The sequence below is a fragment of the Oncorhynchus mykiss genome, chromosome 7 (genome assembly GCF_013265735.2).
Source record: "Oncorhynchus mykiss isolate Arlee chromosome 7, USDA_OmykA_1.1, whole genome shotgun sequence".
In the NCBI taxonomy this organism is placed as follows: Eukaryota; Metazoa; Chordata; class Actinopteri; order Salmoniformes; family Salmonidae; genus Oncorhynchus; species Oncorhynchus mykiss.
Window position 1 is genome coordinate 18,129,810 of NC_048571.1, and position 13,531 is coordinate 18,143,340.

A 13,531-nucleotide genomic window follows, 5' to 3' on the forward strand; every position below is an offset into this window, starting at 1 on the left:
CTACCAGTCCACATTCCTCGCACTCAGGAAGCCTGAGGTGTAGATGGACGTGCCTTGGTGGGGAAGTAGCGGCTGGTCTTGAACTCCTTGAGGAAAGCGGACATGAAGACAGTAGAGAAGAAGAGGACCACGGACCAGAAGAGGACGTCAGGAATGTAGGGTCCGTGGGGGCCACAGGCGCTGCCCTCAAACTCCCCCCGGAACACAAAGCACTCCTACAGCAGATACAGAGAGATATGTGAGTGGAACTCCATACCCCATGTATTTCCTATGAAGTTAACAGGATAGACTGGCCATCTTGTCTACTACAACTACATACTGTGTATTAACAGTACTACATTCAAATATCAACATGCTACTCATTCATACTGAGAAGTCATCATCTAATGCACAATCGCGCTTGTTCCCCACTATTTGTTTATGTTTATAGAGCGCATCCCCTATTCTGATTATCAGCTGTTGTCAAACACACGTGGGTGTGAAAAGACGATTCTCTTCCTCAACAGTGTGCAGCAAAGTCTACTAGATGAAAAGCCGAACTGAGTCTGACATCCTGCCATTTAAAGCATGCATATTTATTTACATTTCACATACAATAAAACTTTGTATTTTTGCATACCCAAAAAGTCTACTATTTAGAACGCAAGTATGGGTATTTGGACACGGCCACTGTAAGGTATAAGTTACCTAGATAGGAAAGATAATAAGACCCAGTCGAAGTTATCCTCTGGTCCCAGATCTGTTTGCAGATAGCCAACTCTTACTGTATGGTTGCCACAACCATAGGCTTTACACACTTAACAGATCTGGAACCAGGCTAATTGGAAATGCATTGGCACACTCAATGTTAGGTCAAAGGTTTGTACATGCTGCACAGTGCTTATATTCTGTAGTACTCCACCACTGACATGTCATAGGAATGGCTCCACTATAAATATATTTCATGTCCTCTATGCACTGATTTGGACAGAATCAAAGTGCATGAGTGACTGGCCAATGCTGAATCATGTCTGTGTGAACCCAGTCATTCATGTACGCTCACATGCACTTTGGATTGCAGTCACATAGTGTGTGTGTGCGTGCATGCAGGTGTGCATACAGTATGTGCGTGCATGTGTGTGTGCATATGTGTGACAGAGTCACAGTGAATACTAAAAGAATGCTCTACGGTGACTGTTTCTCTATGGTGACTGTACATGGTTAAATCCTGTTGAAATCCTGCCTACATGTCTTTAATCCTGTCACGCTGTTCTGTTCCCTCTGGGGAAACACATTGTACTATCCCTATAGCCTCACATCCCTCTCCAGGGGGCGGCTATTACACCATGAAAAATACACTATATGTATACAATATAATATGTGTCGCAATTTGCTGATGAGTGATGTTTTAGAAGTAATTGAGTAAGGAGTGTTAGCTACATTTTACACATTTAACTAGGCAAGTCAGTTAAGAACAAATTCTTATTTATAAATGACGGCCTACCAAAAGGCGTCCTGCGGGGACGGGGGTTGGGATTAAAAATAAAATAAAAATACGACAACACGACAAGAGAAACAACACTACATAAAGAAAGCCCTAAGACAACAACACTACATAAAGAAAGCCCTAAGACAACAACACTACATAAAGAAAGCCCTAAAACAACAACATAGGAAGGCAGCAACACATGACAACACAGCATGGTAGCAACACAACTGGACAACAACATGGTAGCAGCACAACATGGTAGCAGCACAAAACACGGCACAAACATTATTGGGCACAGACAACAGCACAAAGGGCAAGAAAGTAGAGACAACAATCATGTATCAATATTACTTCAGGGGGTGGTTATTGGTCAATAGTCCCCCATGGTGCCTGACCCTGCACTGCACTGTAATACTTCTGACCTCTAGAAGTTCATGTGATGATTGCTCAGTGCAGCTGGTGCTCTGCTACAGAACGAGGTGGGTCAGTTACCTTACAAAGCATGGCTTCATCCCCCTGAACCCAAGAGCTTTTAGGCTTCAAACCCCTCTTTACCTTGACCTCCATGCTCGTCCAGTTGACCTCTGATGCAGTGATGTTCCTGTCCTCCCAGTACCTCAGAGTGGAGTTGCTGGGATCCTTTGGCTCCACACACGCACACCTACCAGAGCACAACACACATATGCATGGGAACACACACACACACACACACACACACACACACACACACACACGAGTAGACACACACTCTTCATGTTCCAGCCTCAGTCTACACATGTCAACACACCTATGTCCTCTACTATATAAGTTGTTACACCTCAAAAAGCACAAGAAAGAGGATTTTGACGCCCACTGTCTCAGATTGTTCTGAAATCATTTTTGTAGTTAGAAACGGATAAGATTAGCGTTCCTGAAATATTATTTTGTTGAAATATAATTTGATCTCTGGGAAATTACAGGATTGCACCAAAATTGGCCATTTTAATTTATAGGACTTATATGGGCAAAATCAATTTTGTTTTATACCTATAGTAGCAAAGAAAATGTTGTGATCCATTTAATAAACACAAGAGACCAGCAAAATGGATAAAGGGGTGTGGTGGCAGTAGCAGGAACAGCTCCATCTAGTGGGCAAAACTTGGTATGTACACACTAATTTATGGTATAGAATACAAGTGACTTCAATTACTAATTTCTCTGAACAATGGGGAAACGACATCACCAGATTCACAGGGAATACATTCAAAATAATGAAGAAACAATACTCCAAGCAGCAGCTCCGTACTGTGTGTCAGACATAGAGAACTGGTACTGTATACTGGTTGTTGGGATGAGTTCGGTGTGGGATGTTGGGGTTCCGTGGATGGCTTTTATTGGATTCCTCATGTCTTACTCTTTGTTATGAAGAATTATGGTCCAAATCGGATGTTAGGTACTATATTTATTTAAGATTATGTGAATCCTATAAATTAAAACAGCCAATTTGGTGTGCAATCAATTACCTTAATTTCTCAGAGATCAAATTATATTTAGACAAAATAATGTTTCAGGAATGTTAATATCTGTTTCTAACTACAGAAACAATTTCAGAACAATCTGAGATGGTGGGTGACATGGCTTGACGAAATGACATGGAATGACCCATAAGGATTCCTCTCTATGACTTCACCAATGTACGGAAAACATGAGCTTTGACCGTACATTACATCGACTTGGAACAATTACATCATGTATTAATGTATGTCCCTGGGTTTACACATGGGATTATTCAGCCTACTGCAATAATCTTGTAGCATTACCAAAAAACTGGATAAACTGCCCATATTGCCCATCTGTGCTTTGATGATGTAGCTAGCTAACACTAAAACTGTGTACAGGACTCTGGTTTACTGTCTGTGTTTTGGCCCCAAAAAATGGACTGTTTTCCACCTGCAGTATTGTAGGTGGAGTACTCCTTACACTTACGAATGCTACTTAACCTCTTAGAGCTCTAGGGGCGCTATTTCATTTTTGGATAAAAAACGTTCCCGTTTTAAGCGCGATATTTTGTCACGAAAAGATGCTCGACTATGCATATTCTTGACAGTTTTGGAAAGAAAACACTCTGAAGTTTCAGAATCTGCAAAGATTTTGTCTGTAAGTGCCCCAGAACTCATTCTACAGGCGAAACCAAGATGATGCATCACCCAGGAATTAGCAGAATTTCTGAAGCTCTGTTTTCCATTCTCTCCTTATATGGCTGTGATTGCGCAAGGAATGAGCCTACACTTTCTGTCGTTCGCCCAAGGTCTTAGCAGCATTGTGACGTATTTGTAGGCATATCATTGGAAGATTGGCCATAAGAGACTACATTTTCCAGAGGTCCGCCCGGTGTCCTTTGTCTAAATTTGTGCGTAATCTTCAGGTGCGGGCATTTTCTCCTGGGATTCAGGAGAGAAAGCATTTTTCCAAGAACGATGTATCAATGAAGAGATATGTGAAAAACACCTTGAGGATTGATTCTAAACAACGTTTGCCATGTTTTCAGTCGATATTATGGAGTTAATTTGGAAAAAAGTTTGCGTTTTGAGGACTGAATTTATGGATTTTTTTTGGTAGCCAAATGTGATGTATAAAACGGAGCTATTTCTAATACACAAGGAATCTTTTTGGAAAAACTGAGCATCTGCTATCTAACTGAGAGTATCCTCATTGAAAACATCAGAAGTTCTTCAAAGGTAAATGATTTTATTTGAAGGCTTTTATGTTTTTGTTAATGTTGCGTGCTGGATGCTAACGCTAATGCTAACGCTAAATGCTAACGCGAAATGCTAACTCTAGCTAGCTACTTTTACACAAATGATTGTTTTCCTATGGTTGAGAAGCATATTTTGAAAATCTGAGATGACAGTGTTGTTTACAAAAGGCTAAGCTTGAGAGATGGCATATTTATTTCATTTCATTTGCGATTTTCATAAATAGTTAACGTTGTGTTATGCTAATGAGCTTGCTGATAGATTTACACAATCCTGGATACAGGGGTTTTTTCATAGCTAAACGTGACGCAGAAAACGGAGCGATTTGTCCTAAACAAATAATCTTTCAGGAAAAACTGAACATTTGCTATCTGAGAGTCTCCTCATTGAAAACATCTGAAGTTCTTCAAAGGTAAATTATTTTTTTGAATGCTTTTCTGTTTTTTTGTGTAAATGTTGCCAGCTGAATGCTAATGCTAAATGCTACGTTAGCCATCAATACTGTTACACAAATGCTTGTTTTGCAATGGTTGAGAAGCATATTTTGAAAATCTGAGATGACAGTGTTGTTAACAAAAGGCTAAGCTTGAGAGCTAGCATATTTATTTCATTTCATTTGCGATTTTCATGAATAGTTAACGTTGCGTTATGGTAATGAGCTTGAGTCTGTATTCACGAACCCGGATCCGGGATGGGGAGATCAGAAAGGTTAAACAAAGAAGTCCAATTTACTCCTACCACTACTAGTTCCACTTAAGATTAGCGGTAGTTAGTGGGGCACTGGTTCCATTAATGAGTACACTCTTAGAAAAAGGGTTCCAAAAGAGTTCTTTGGCTGTCCCCATAAGATAACCCTTTTTGGTAGGACCCTTTTGAGTTCCATGTAGAATCCTTCTGTGGAAAGGGTTCTTTCTACATGGTACCCAAATGAGTTCTACCTGGAACCAAAAAGGGTTCTTCAAAGGGTTCTCCCATGGGGACACCCAAAGAAGCCTTTTTAGGTTCTAGATAGCAGCTTTTTTATCTAAGAGTTAAGGTTAAGAGTACTAGTTTAATTTGTTGGCAGTTAAAGGAATACTACTTCCCCCTATGAGTACTACAAGTTTACTAGTTGCACTTAAAAGTACTGGTAGTTAGAGGAATACCACTTCCACTTACGAGTATTAGTTCCACTAACTAACATTATTTCCATGACTTACGAGTACTGGGTGAGTTTCTGCAGGTTGTTGTTCATGTTGATGGGGTAGTGTTCCCCCAGGTGGATGAGTTTCTCCAGGGCCTCGTAGATGAAGATGATGCAGATGAGCGAGGCGAAGGCCTCCTCTGTGAAGCGGGTGATGTAACAGACCAGGGAGCTAGCGTCTGTAGCCACCAGGAGCAGGCAGAGGAACGCCGTCCACAGGCCGATACAGGCCCTCAGGGAGAGGTAGGACAGGTCATAGTCCCTGTGGACAAACAAACACACACACACACGTGTAACTGGTGGGACGCGAACCCCCCCCCCCCCCCCCCCCCATCTCCCACTAGGAAGGCCAACGTCTTAACCTTTAGACCAAAAGGACATTTATTCATTTTTTATTTAACCTTTATTTAACTAGGCAAGTCATGCCTACATACATGGACACACACACACACACACACACACACACAATATGTGACTGCAATCCAAAGTGCGAGCGTGCATGAATGACTGGGTTCACAGAGACATGATCCAGCATGAGCCAGTCACTCATGCACGCACTTTGACTCTGTCCAAATCTTTGCAGAGAAGAAATGGAGTCACTGACATATTATATATATTTATAGTGGAGCCGTCCATATGAAATGTCAGTGGTACAGTGCTACAGACATTGTACCAAACACTGTCTGCCAATATATTTCAAATTAGCCTGGTTCCAGATCTGTTCGCATATATAGCCATAGTCATAGTACCTGTTGACAAACACACACACGTGTAACTGGTGGGACGCGAACCTCCATCTCCCACTCGGAAGACCAACGTCTTAACCATTAGCCCAAAAGGACATTTCTTCTTGGGCCGAGGTTGTCACCAATTTTCACACGAGTGACACACACGCACAAACACTGACAGCCTTAGAAAAACCCGTATACTTAAAGTCTTCCTGAATGCCAGGAACAACGTACTGTAGCCACGTCACAGTGATGAGAACACCTGAGACAACGTGACAACGTATCTGAAATGGGGCAAACTCACTTGCAGAACTTGAAGAGAATCTTCTCAAACACTAGAACAGGGCCTGTGCTGCCTAGGATGGTGAGAGGCTGCCCAGCGAACAGGGAGTAGGCTATCCCCGTCATGGAGGCTCCGAACAGCGACTCAATTGCACTCTGGCCAAAAGGGGAAGTGACAGTAATGGGTTAATGGACCACAGGTTACATAGCACTTTCATAATAACTGCATAGCAGTCTTTATTTGTTGAAGTCGGGGATCTACTAGGGGATACGGCAACCAAAACCTAGCTATCCGTTTAGTTCAGCTTCATCGGGACACCATCGTGCTTACCTAACGTGTGAATATGAAAGTGCTTTATTGTTGTGCAGAACTCCATCAGAAATCCAAAAACCAACAAACACATGAAGTAAGGCCTTCAGAAAGTCTGTTCTCCTGCCGTTCGTGACAACATGTTGTTAACGCAGCAAAGCCAACGCGTGTCATGTGGTATGAGCGGTGTGTCTTACTATGCGTCCCTCGGTGGCTTCCCCCAGCAGTCCGCCGAAGGTGATGACAGGAGACATGCAGGCACAGTAGAGGAAAAGGAAGGAGGCCAGACACTGCAGGCTCAAAGCGTCCGTGTAGTCAGACAGGTAGTGGGGCGCCTTGCGCTTGATGTCCATGAAGAACCCTCCAAAGAACCTGGACATGACACACACATTAGCGCATGTACACGTGCACACACACACACACACCACACCACACCACCTTAGTGAACCAGCATCAAATACCATATGAAGTAAAAAGGAGTCAAATCTGTTTTCCCTTTCATTTTTCCGTTTCAATGGAAGTGTATGCACCATAGTGTGTTTTTAAATGTTTATTTTTTTTAAACACATTCCCACACACTAGGAGGAGAGAGGAAACATCCTGATGGTAGAGGAAGCACATGGCGTCCTAGCCAGAGGCGGTTGCCGGGGTAACGGGGGGGGGCGTGACTTTGAGTGGTATTTCAACCGTGCGGGGATGGATGCTACGCTGTTGGCCCTCCGGGAGATCATAGCTCACAGCAGAACTGGGCTGCAGGCCAATCTACTGTACACGTCAGGATGAGTTCCTCAGAGACCTACTGTAGCAGGGAGCATCCCTTACAACTACATCACTTCAAAACCCACGACATACAGTATCCACTTACTACAGCTGCACATAGCCTACTGCCTCCCTCTAAATATACTGTATCACACTACTGCAGCTTCCTCCTCGCACTAGATACACTCTACTACACTACTGTAGAAACCCAAAACACATGACACCTACAATAAAGTATTGTTAATAAAGTTGTAACACTGTATTGTGAGTGTCCGTCAGTACTCATAAGCTACTGCTAAGAAGATACTAATACTTCATGATTTCATACATTATTTTGCACTGTTAAGTATTTATTAGGTATTTTCAGAGATTAGGCAACACTTTATTTACAGGATCAAAATGCTTATGAGCGAATGCTGTAGGCTATTAACTATTGAACTAATTATCGCCTATAAAACAGATTCAGGTCAGCACTTAGTTAATGCAAACTGCACAGTGCTCGTATTATAAGTGGACATGATTACATGGCGAACTAATAATAGCTAAATAAAAGATTCAAATCGGCCCTTAGTTAACGTACACAAATTGTACAATGAAGTGTTACCAAAATAGCTAAAGTGTTTTCGGCAGGGTCGTCGAGGCACATTTTAATAAGTGATGCTGGTCTTATGTCGGAAATTACGCATGGATGATTCCAAATGCATGTATCACACTGAATCAATCACAGCTATTTTTAGGAACGCAGAGCTTGAGGAATGAGAGAGAACAATAAGGATGTGTGTTTTTTTTAAAGGGTGGCTAGATGTACTGCTGGGGACAGTGAGAGCCGGAGAGGAGACAAACAGGGGACTGAAAGACAAAGACGGTCCACAGTGCTGTAGATCACACTCACAGTGCTTGCCGGCCTAATCTCAGCCCAAACACACACACCACTTCCCTTCAACTCACAACCACCACACACACACACACACTCAAACCTACCTTCCTGTGCGCTGTAGCTCTGGGCCTCCATGGCCACCAGGTTCCTCTGCTTCTCCCAGATCTCCGTTGGGTAGAGGAGGGACCTTGCGCTTTTCCTGTGTGGTAAAGAGTAGAGTTCAGAGGTCAGATGGAAAATAAATATTTATTTGCCAAAAATAGCTATATAATTTATTTTCTCCACTAGTAGGAATTGGCCTAAAATAGCCTGTCAGGCAAAACCTTCCTTCCAACAACACAGAGCTGATTTTTTTAAGGACAAGCCACCTGGCACGTACCAAAAACAGCTGATAATAGAAAAACAAAACAAATTGATTCGGAGGGAATTAGAACACGTCCTTGGGGTACACCAGCCGTTAAATCCGAGCACAATTCAGATTGGGTTTAGCCAGTGATGCAGTTGGAAGCAAACTAACAGATGATGGCACAGGGTCAGAGCATCTCAAAATAAGTCTCTGGTTAGGGGTGTTGTTATAGACACCACCAGGAAGAGGCTCACCTGAGAGGGCACGTTTTTGGGCGGCTCTATCCTGATGGAGGGGTCCCACTCCCCAGGTGGCAACACAGTCACCTGGTCCAGGAACTCATCGATGCCGGCCACCAGGTCGTTCCTGTCCTTGGCTTTATACGCCACGTCATGGAACACCTGGGAGGAGCAGAGAGGGAATGGGTTTAACCTGTATGTGTCATCATGAGCTGTTATTAAACTTGGCTAACATAACCAAAGGCCACGCAGGGAAAAGTACACACAGGACTACTGCAACGAGGCTACTTACCTCGTCTGTCATCAGAGTTGCGATGGATCGGCCAATCTCATGGTACTGTGGACCTTTTCCCAGAGGCCCCAGCAGAATGAACAGGAACCTGAGGGAGAACACAGAAGAAGGTTTTAACCATAGTTTTACCTGAATAGAGTGCATCCACTCAGGAACTTACCCAATGCAAAAACACCAGTCCCAATTTAGTTACGAACAAATAAAATTCATAGTATTAACCGCAATCATCATTAAACAACAATATTATAATAAAATGAAAGTGTGCGTGTCTCACCTGGTGGTGATGGGGACCTCAGCCAGGCCGTTGAGCAGCACGGCGGGACACAGACGGACAAAGGCCACCACGGGCTGCTCCAGGAACTCTAGCTCCCCCACCAGGACGTTGGATGCCTCTGCACCGGGGGGAATCTTCTTCATGAAGTGGAGGTCAATCTACAGACATGATAATCCTATTTAGCTAATAGGAGATAGGAAAATATGCTAAATAGGGTGGACTGAAATGAAGGCCAGGGGATCATGGATAGGCCCACTGAGAAATCTGTCATATATAGGCTACAGCAGATGTTTGGCTAGATACTGGGTTGTGACTAGAATCAGTGGGTTTATTATTCACTGAGCTACAGAGAAATGGCTAAACACTTTGAGTCGGTCACACAGCATAGTAAATGCACTGGTCTAACACATACTAACTGGTGGTTAGCATAGTCACAGTAATGTAGCTACTTGCTAATGTACTGTATGTCGATGAAAAGTAGCATTGTGCTTAGTGGAAACTTTTGGGTGACCTGGTAGCCAATCTTGATATTACAACAACCATAGGAGTTGGCTATACAGAACATAGAAATATGGTGCGACCAGGCTAGATGAGTGGGGCCTTAACTTGCTGAAGTCCACATGGCTGTTCTCCCGGCTGACATGTTCCTTGCCCTCTGTGGTGGCTGGCTGGGACTGGGGAGAGACAGTCTGACCTGGGAGACATCAGGACAGGAGAGAGCCAGCCTGTTAGTCACTCTCACTGGGCAACATCCTGCACAGTATTCAGATTAAGGCCTTCAGTGTAACACTATAATCTAGATGAAATTCATCAATTGATTAATCCTACCTAGATTAATGAAGGAATGAGGCCTTGACGATAGTCTTTGTGATCAAAACGATTGCACTTTCTAAGTTGAATTTGAAGTAGTACTATTCTACTTTTGAAGGTTTGGTACTGCCCAAGAGGTTAGAGAAAACACATGGAGGTTATTAATGGATAAACAGGAGGTAATGAAGTGGACACACACACACACTCACAGACACACACTCACACACACTCACAGACACAAAAGGAGAGAATGTAGATCGTAGTTGAGATATTAAATCAGACAACACAGCAAGTAACACAGAGACAATACAGCACAACAATCAGAAAAGCCACAATACTGTGATTGGTTGGTGTGTGATTGGTTGGTTGGTGTGTGAATGGTTGGTTGGTGTGTGTGTGTGTGATTGGTTGGTGTGTGATTGGTTGGTTGGTTGGTTGGTTGGTGTGTGATTGGTTGGTTGGTTGGTGTGTGATTGGTTGGTTGGTTGGTTGGTTGGTGTGTGATTGGTTGGTTGGTTGGTGTGTGATTGGTTGGTTGGTTGGTGTGTGATTGGTTGGTTGGTTGGTTGGTTGGTGTGTGATTGGTTGGTTGGTTGGTGTGTGATTGGTTGGTTGGTTGGTGTGTGATTGGTTGGTTGGTTGGTGTGTGATTGGTTGGTTAGTTGGTTGGTTGGTTAGCTCACCATTCTTGTCCATAGAGTGGGGCTCGGAATGCTTCTTGCCGATGTCGGCGAAGGAGCGTACGATGGGGATGCGGTTAGCCAGCTTCTTGTGGTTCTGGTGGTGGTGCTGCTTCAGGAGCGCCTCACGGATCCTCCTCCTCACGTCCTCCCCCACTGCGCCCGACACCTCATGCTGGTCCAAGACCATATCTGAGAGAACACACACATAGATTGGTTAGGGGTTGACTGCCTTGCTCAAGAGCACAACGGCAGTAGTTGGCACCTGATATTCTAACTATCTCTCCAGTTGCAGACTCACTCCCGCCAGATTTTCCCTGTCGACACTCGGATTTGAACCGGCAACCTTCTGGCCACCCTCCACTCCAGCACCACTCTACGTACCGGCGATCTCCTCCAGTGAGTTGGCCCTCATGTCCAGCAGCACGGTGCCGTTGAGGATGCAGCTCCTCAGCTCAAACAGGCTATGAAGAGACAGGGTGGCCACGTAGGGCTTGCTCCAACGCTCGCCTCCATCCTCCACGTCCTCCTCAAACTTCAGCCACCTACACACACAAACAGATACGCATAAGCCAGAAACGGACACCTGATTGGCTGTGGAGCTGGAGCGGGTTGTGCGATTGGTTACCTGGCGGTCTCCTTCCACTCTGCATCCTCGCCCTCTCTCAGGCAGATCTCATCCAGCTCAGTGAAGAGGGCGTGAGATATGTGCTCCTCGTCACCATCCTCAGTGCCCAGCAGGAACTGCACCCTCTGGGCAGGAGTGTCTGCTGTAGAGGGGTAGTGGAGGAGGAGGAGGAGAGAGTTGGGGATGTGGAGGGGGGGGAAAGAGAGAGGGTGGAAAATGAGAAAGAGAGAGAGGGTGGAGAGAGAAAGAGAGAGAGAGAGAGAAAGAGAGAGAGAGAGAGAGAGAGAGAGCGAGAAAGCGCGAGAGAGAGAGAGAGAGAGAGAGAGACAGATAGCGAGACAGATAGCGAGAGAAAGAGAGTGAGAGAGAAAGAGAGAGAGAGAAAGAAAGAAAGGGATAAAAAAGAGAGAAAGAGAGAGCGAGCGAGAGAGGAGTGCAGAGAAGTGGTGTGAAGAGACGCCAATCAATGTAGCCTGGGTGCCAGTCTGATCTGCACTCTTGCCAACGGTCTGGCCTCGCGGCAATCTCAACGTTCATTATGCAGACAAATTTTGTACGGGGTCACCGATTTAGTTTAAGAAATTTGACATGAGCTAGCAACTATTTGTCAGGACAGACAAATAACAGTTGCTTAGCAACTTGAGATTTTTTTTTATTTGTGGTCCAAAGCGATAGTGTTCCAATATTTGCATAACCCTTGTATATTTGCAGAACCCAATATTTGCATAACCATTGCGTTATTGAATCAGGATCACATCTTCTGTTCTCTTTTGGCTCATTAATGATAGTTGGCAAGAGCACACAGATATCTGGAACCTGGCTAGTGTCAATGACAGAGAAACAAGAACAAATGACAAGTCACACATTTTCACAGGGAACATTTTGTCAGTACACTGCCCCCATAGACTTACAGTTCACGCAGATTTTTTTTGTTGGATGAACCCTTGTTGGTTCCAGGTAAAAACCCTTTTGGTTCCAGGTAAAAAAAACTTTTGGTTCCAGGTAAAATCCTTGTTGGTTTCAGGTAAAACCCTTGTTGGTTCCAAATAGAACCGGTTTGGGTTCCATGTGGAACCCTTTCCACAGAGGGTTCTGCATGGAACCCAAAGTGGTTCTACACGGAACCAAAAAGGGTTTTACATGTAACCAAAAAAGGGTTTTCCTATGAGGACAGCTGAAGAACCCTTTTGGAACCCTTTTTTCAAAGAGTGTTGTTTGGTCACATTTTCACAGGGAACCTTCTTTGCAGCACACTCCCCCCATAGACTTACTGTGGGAGGGTGATTCTCTGCCATCGCCGTCCACCCCAGATTCCCTCTCTTTGGATCTCTTCCTGCTGTTTTTGTTGTGGCCGCCATGGTGACGGTGACGTCGGTGGGACTTCCTCCCCAGGGGAACGTGGACCCCAATGTAAAGAGTCCGGTGGCCTGGGGACACGATGAAAATGTGGCATCAAACTACAATCACTATAACCCCAGAAATGTAGGGCCTCCAACCGCAGGGTCTACAATAAGTGCATTTACTAAAATGTACTTTTAAAATGTGATGCATTCGTTAAGACGCAGGGTCCTGATGGAAGAAAAAAAAATCACTTGGGCCAGATTCATACAAGATAATTGACAATTTAGTATCAGCTGGAAATGAAATACTGAAGCACTGCAATGATAACACACCCTTTCGCACTCTCTCTCGTCCTCACAACCCCCCCCCTCCATCTTTCTCTCTCCCTCATTATATGCCACACTCTCTTCCCTGTTCCTTACTCTCTCTCTCTGCCATGGTGAGCATAATCTATCCTGACTCCAGTGCTGAGCTAGAACAACCAAAATGGCCTGCCCTATAGGTCTCAAACCAACTCTGGGAGAGCTGGGGTGCACATGGTGACATGGACAAGACCCTGGCCACTCATCTCTCTGTCAT

The 13,531-nt window shown here is 44.3% G+C and overlaps 1 protein-coding gene across 3 annotated transcripts in view; it reads right to left on the minus strand.

The window, feature by feature from the left end:
- LOC110527425 (sodium-driven chloride bicarbonate exchanger) overlaps positions 1 to 13,531 on the minus strand; it is a 40,055-nt gene that overhangs the window by 5,862 nt on the left and 20,662 nt on the right. For all 3 annotated transcript variants that reach the window (XM_036982851.1, XM_036982852.1, XM_036982853.1), the window contains 14 exons: positions 12,883 to 13,038; positions 11,612 to 11,753; positions 11,368 to 11,528; positions 10,987 to 11,175; positions 10,099 to 10,187; positions 9,494 to 9,651; positions 9,220 to 9,307; positions 8,943 to 9,089; positions 8,447 to 8,541; positions 6,904 to 7,078; positions 6,419 to 6,552; positions 5,403 to 5,648; positions 2,024 to 2,129; positions 54 to 215 (listed from right to left, as the gene is read on the minus strand). In XM_036982851.1, the coding sequence (XP_036838746.1) occupies positions 54 to 215; positions 2,024 to 2,129; positions 5,403 to 5,648; positions 6,419 to 6,552; positions 6,904 to 7,078; positions 8,447 to 8,541; positions 8,943 to 9,089; positions 9,220 to 9,307; positions 9,494 to 9,651; positions 10,099 to 10,187; positions 10,987 to 11,175; positions 11,368 to 11,528; positions 11,612 to 11,753; positions 12,883 to 13,038 (2,048 nt within the window). The remainder of the gene's footprint in view (positions 1 to 53; positions 216 to 2,023; positions 2,130 to 5,402; positions 5,649 to 6,418; positions 6,553 to 6,903; positions 7,079 to 8,446; positions 8,542 to 8,942; positions 9,090 to 9,219; positions 9,308 to 9,493; positions 9,652 to 10,098; positions 10,188 to 10,986; positions 11,176 to 11,367; positions 11,529 to 11,611; positions 11,754 to 12,882; positions 13,039 to 13,531) is intronic.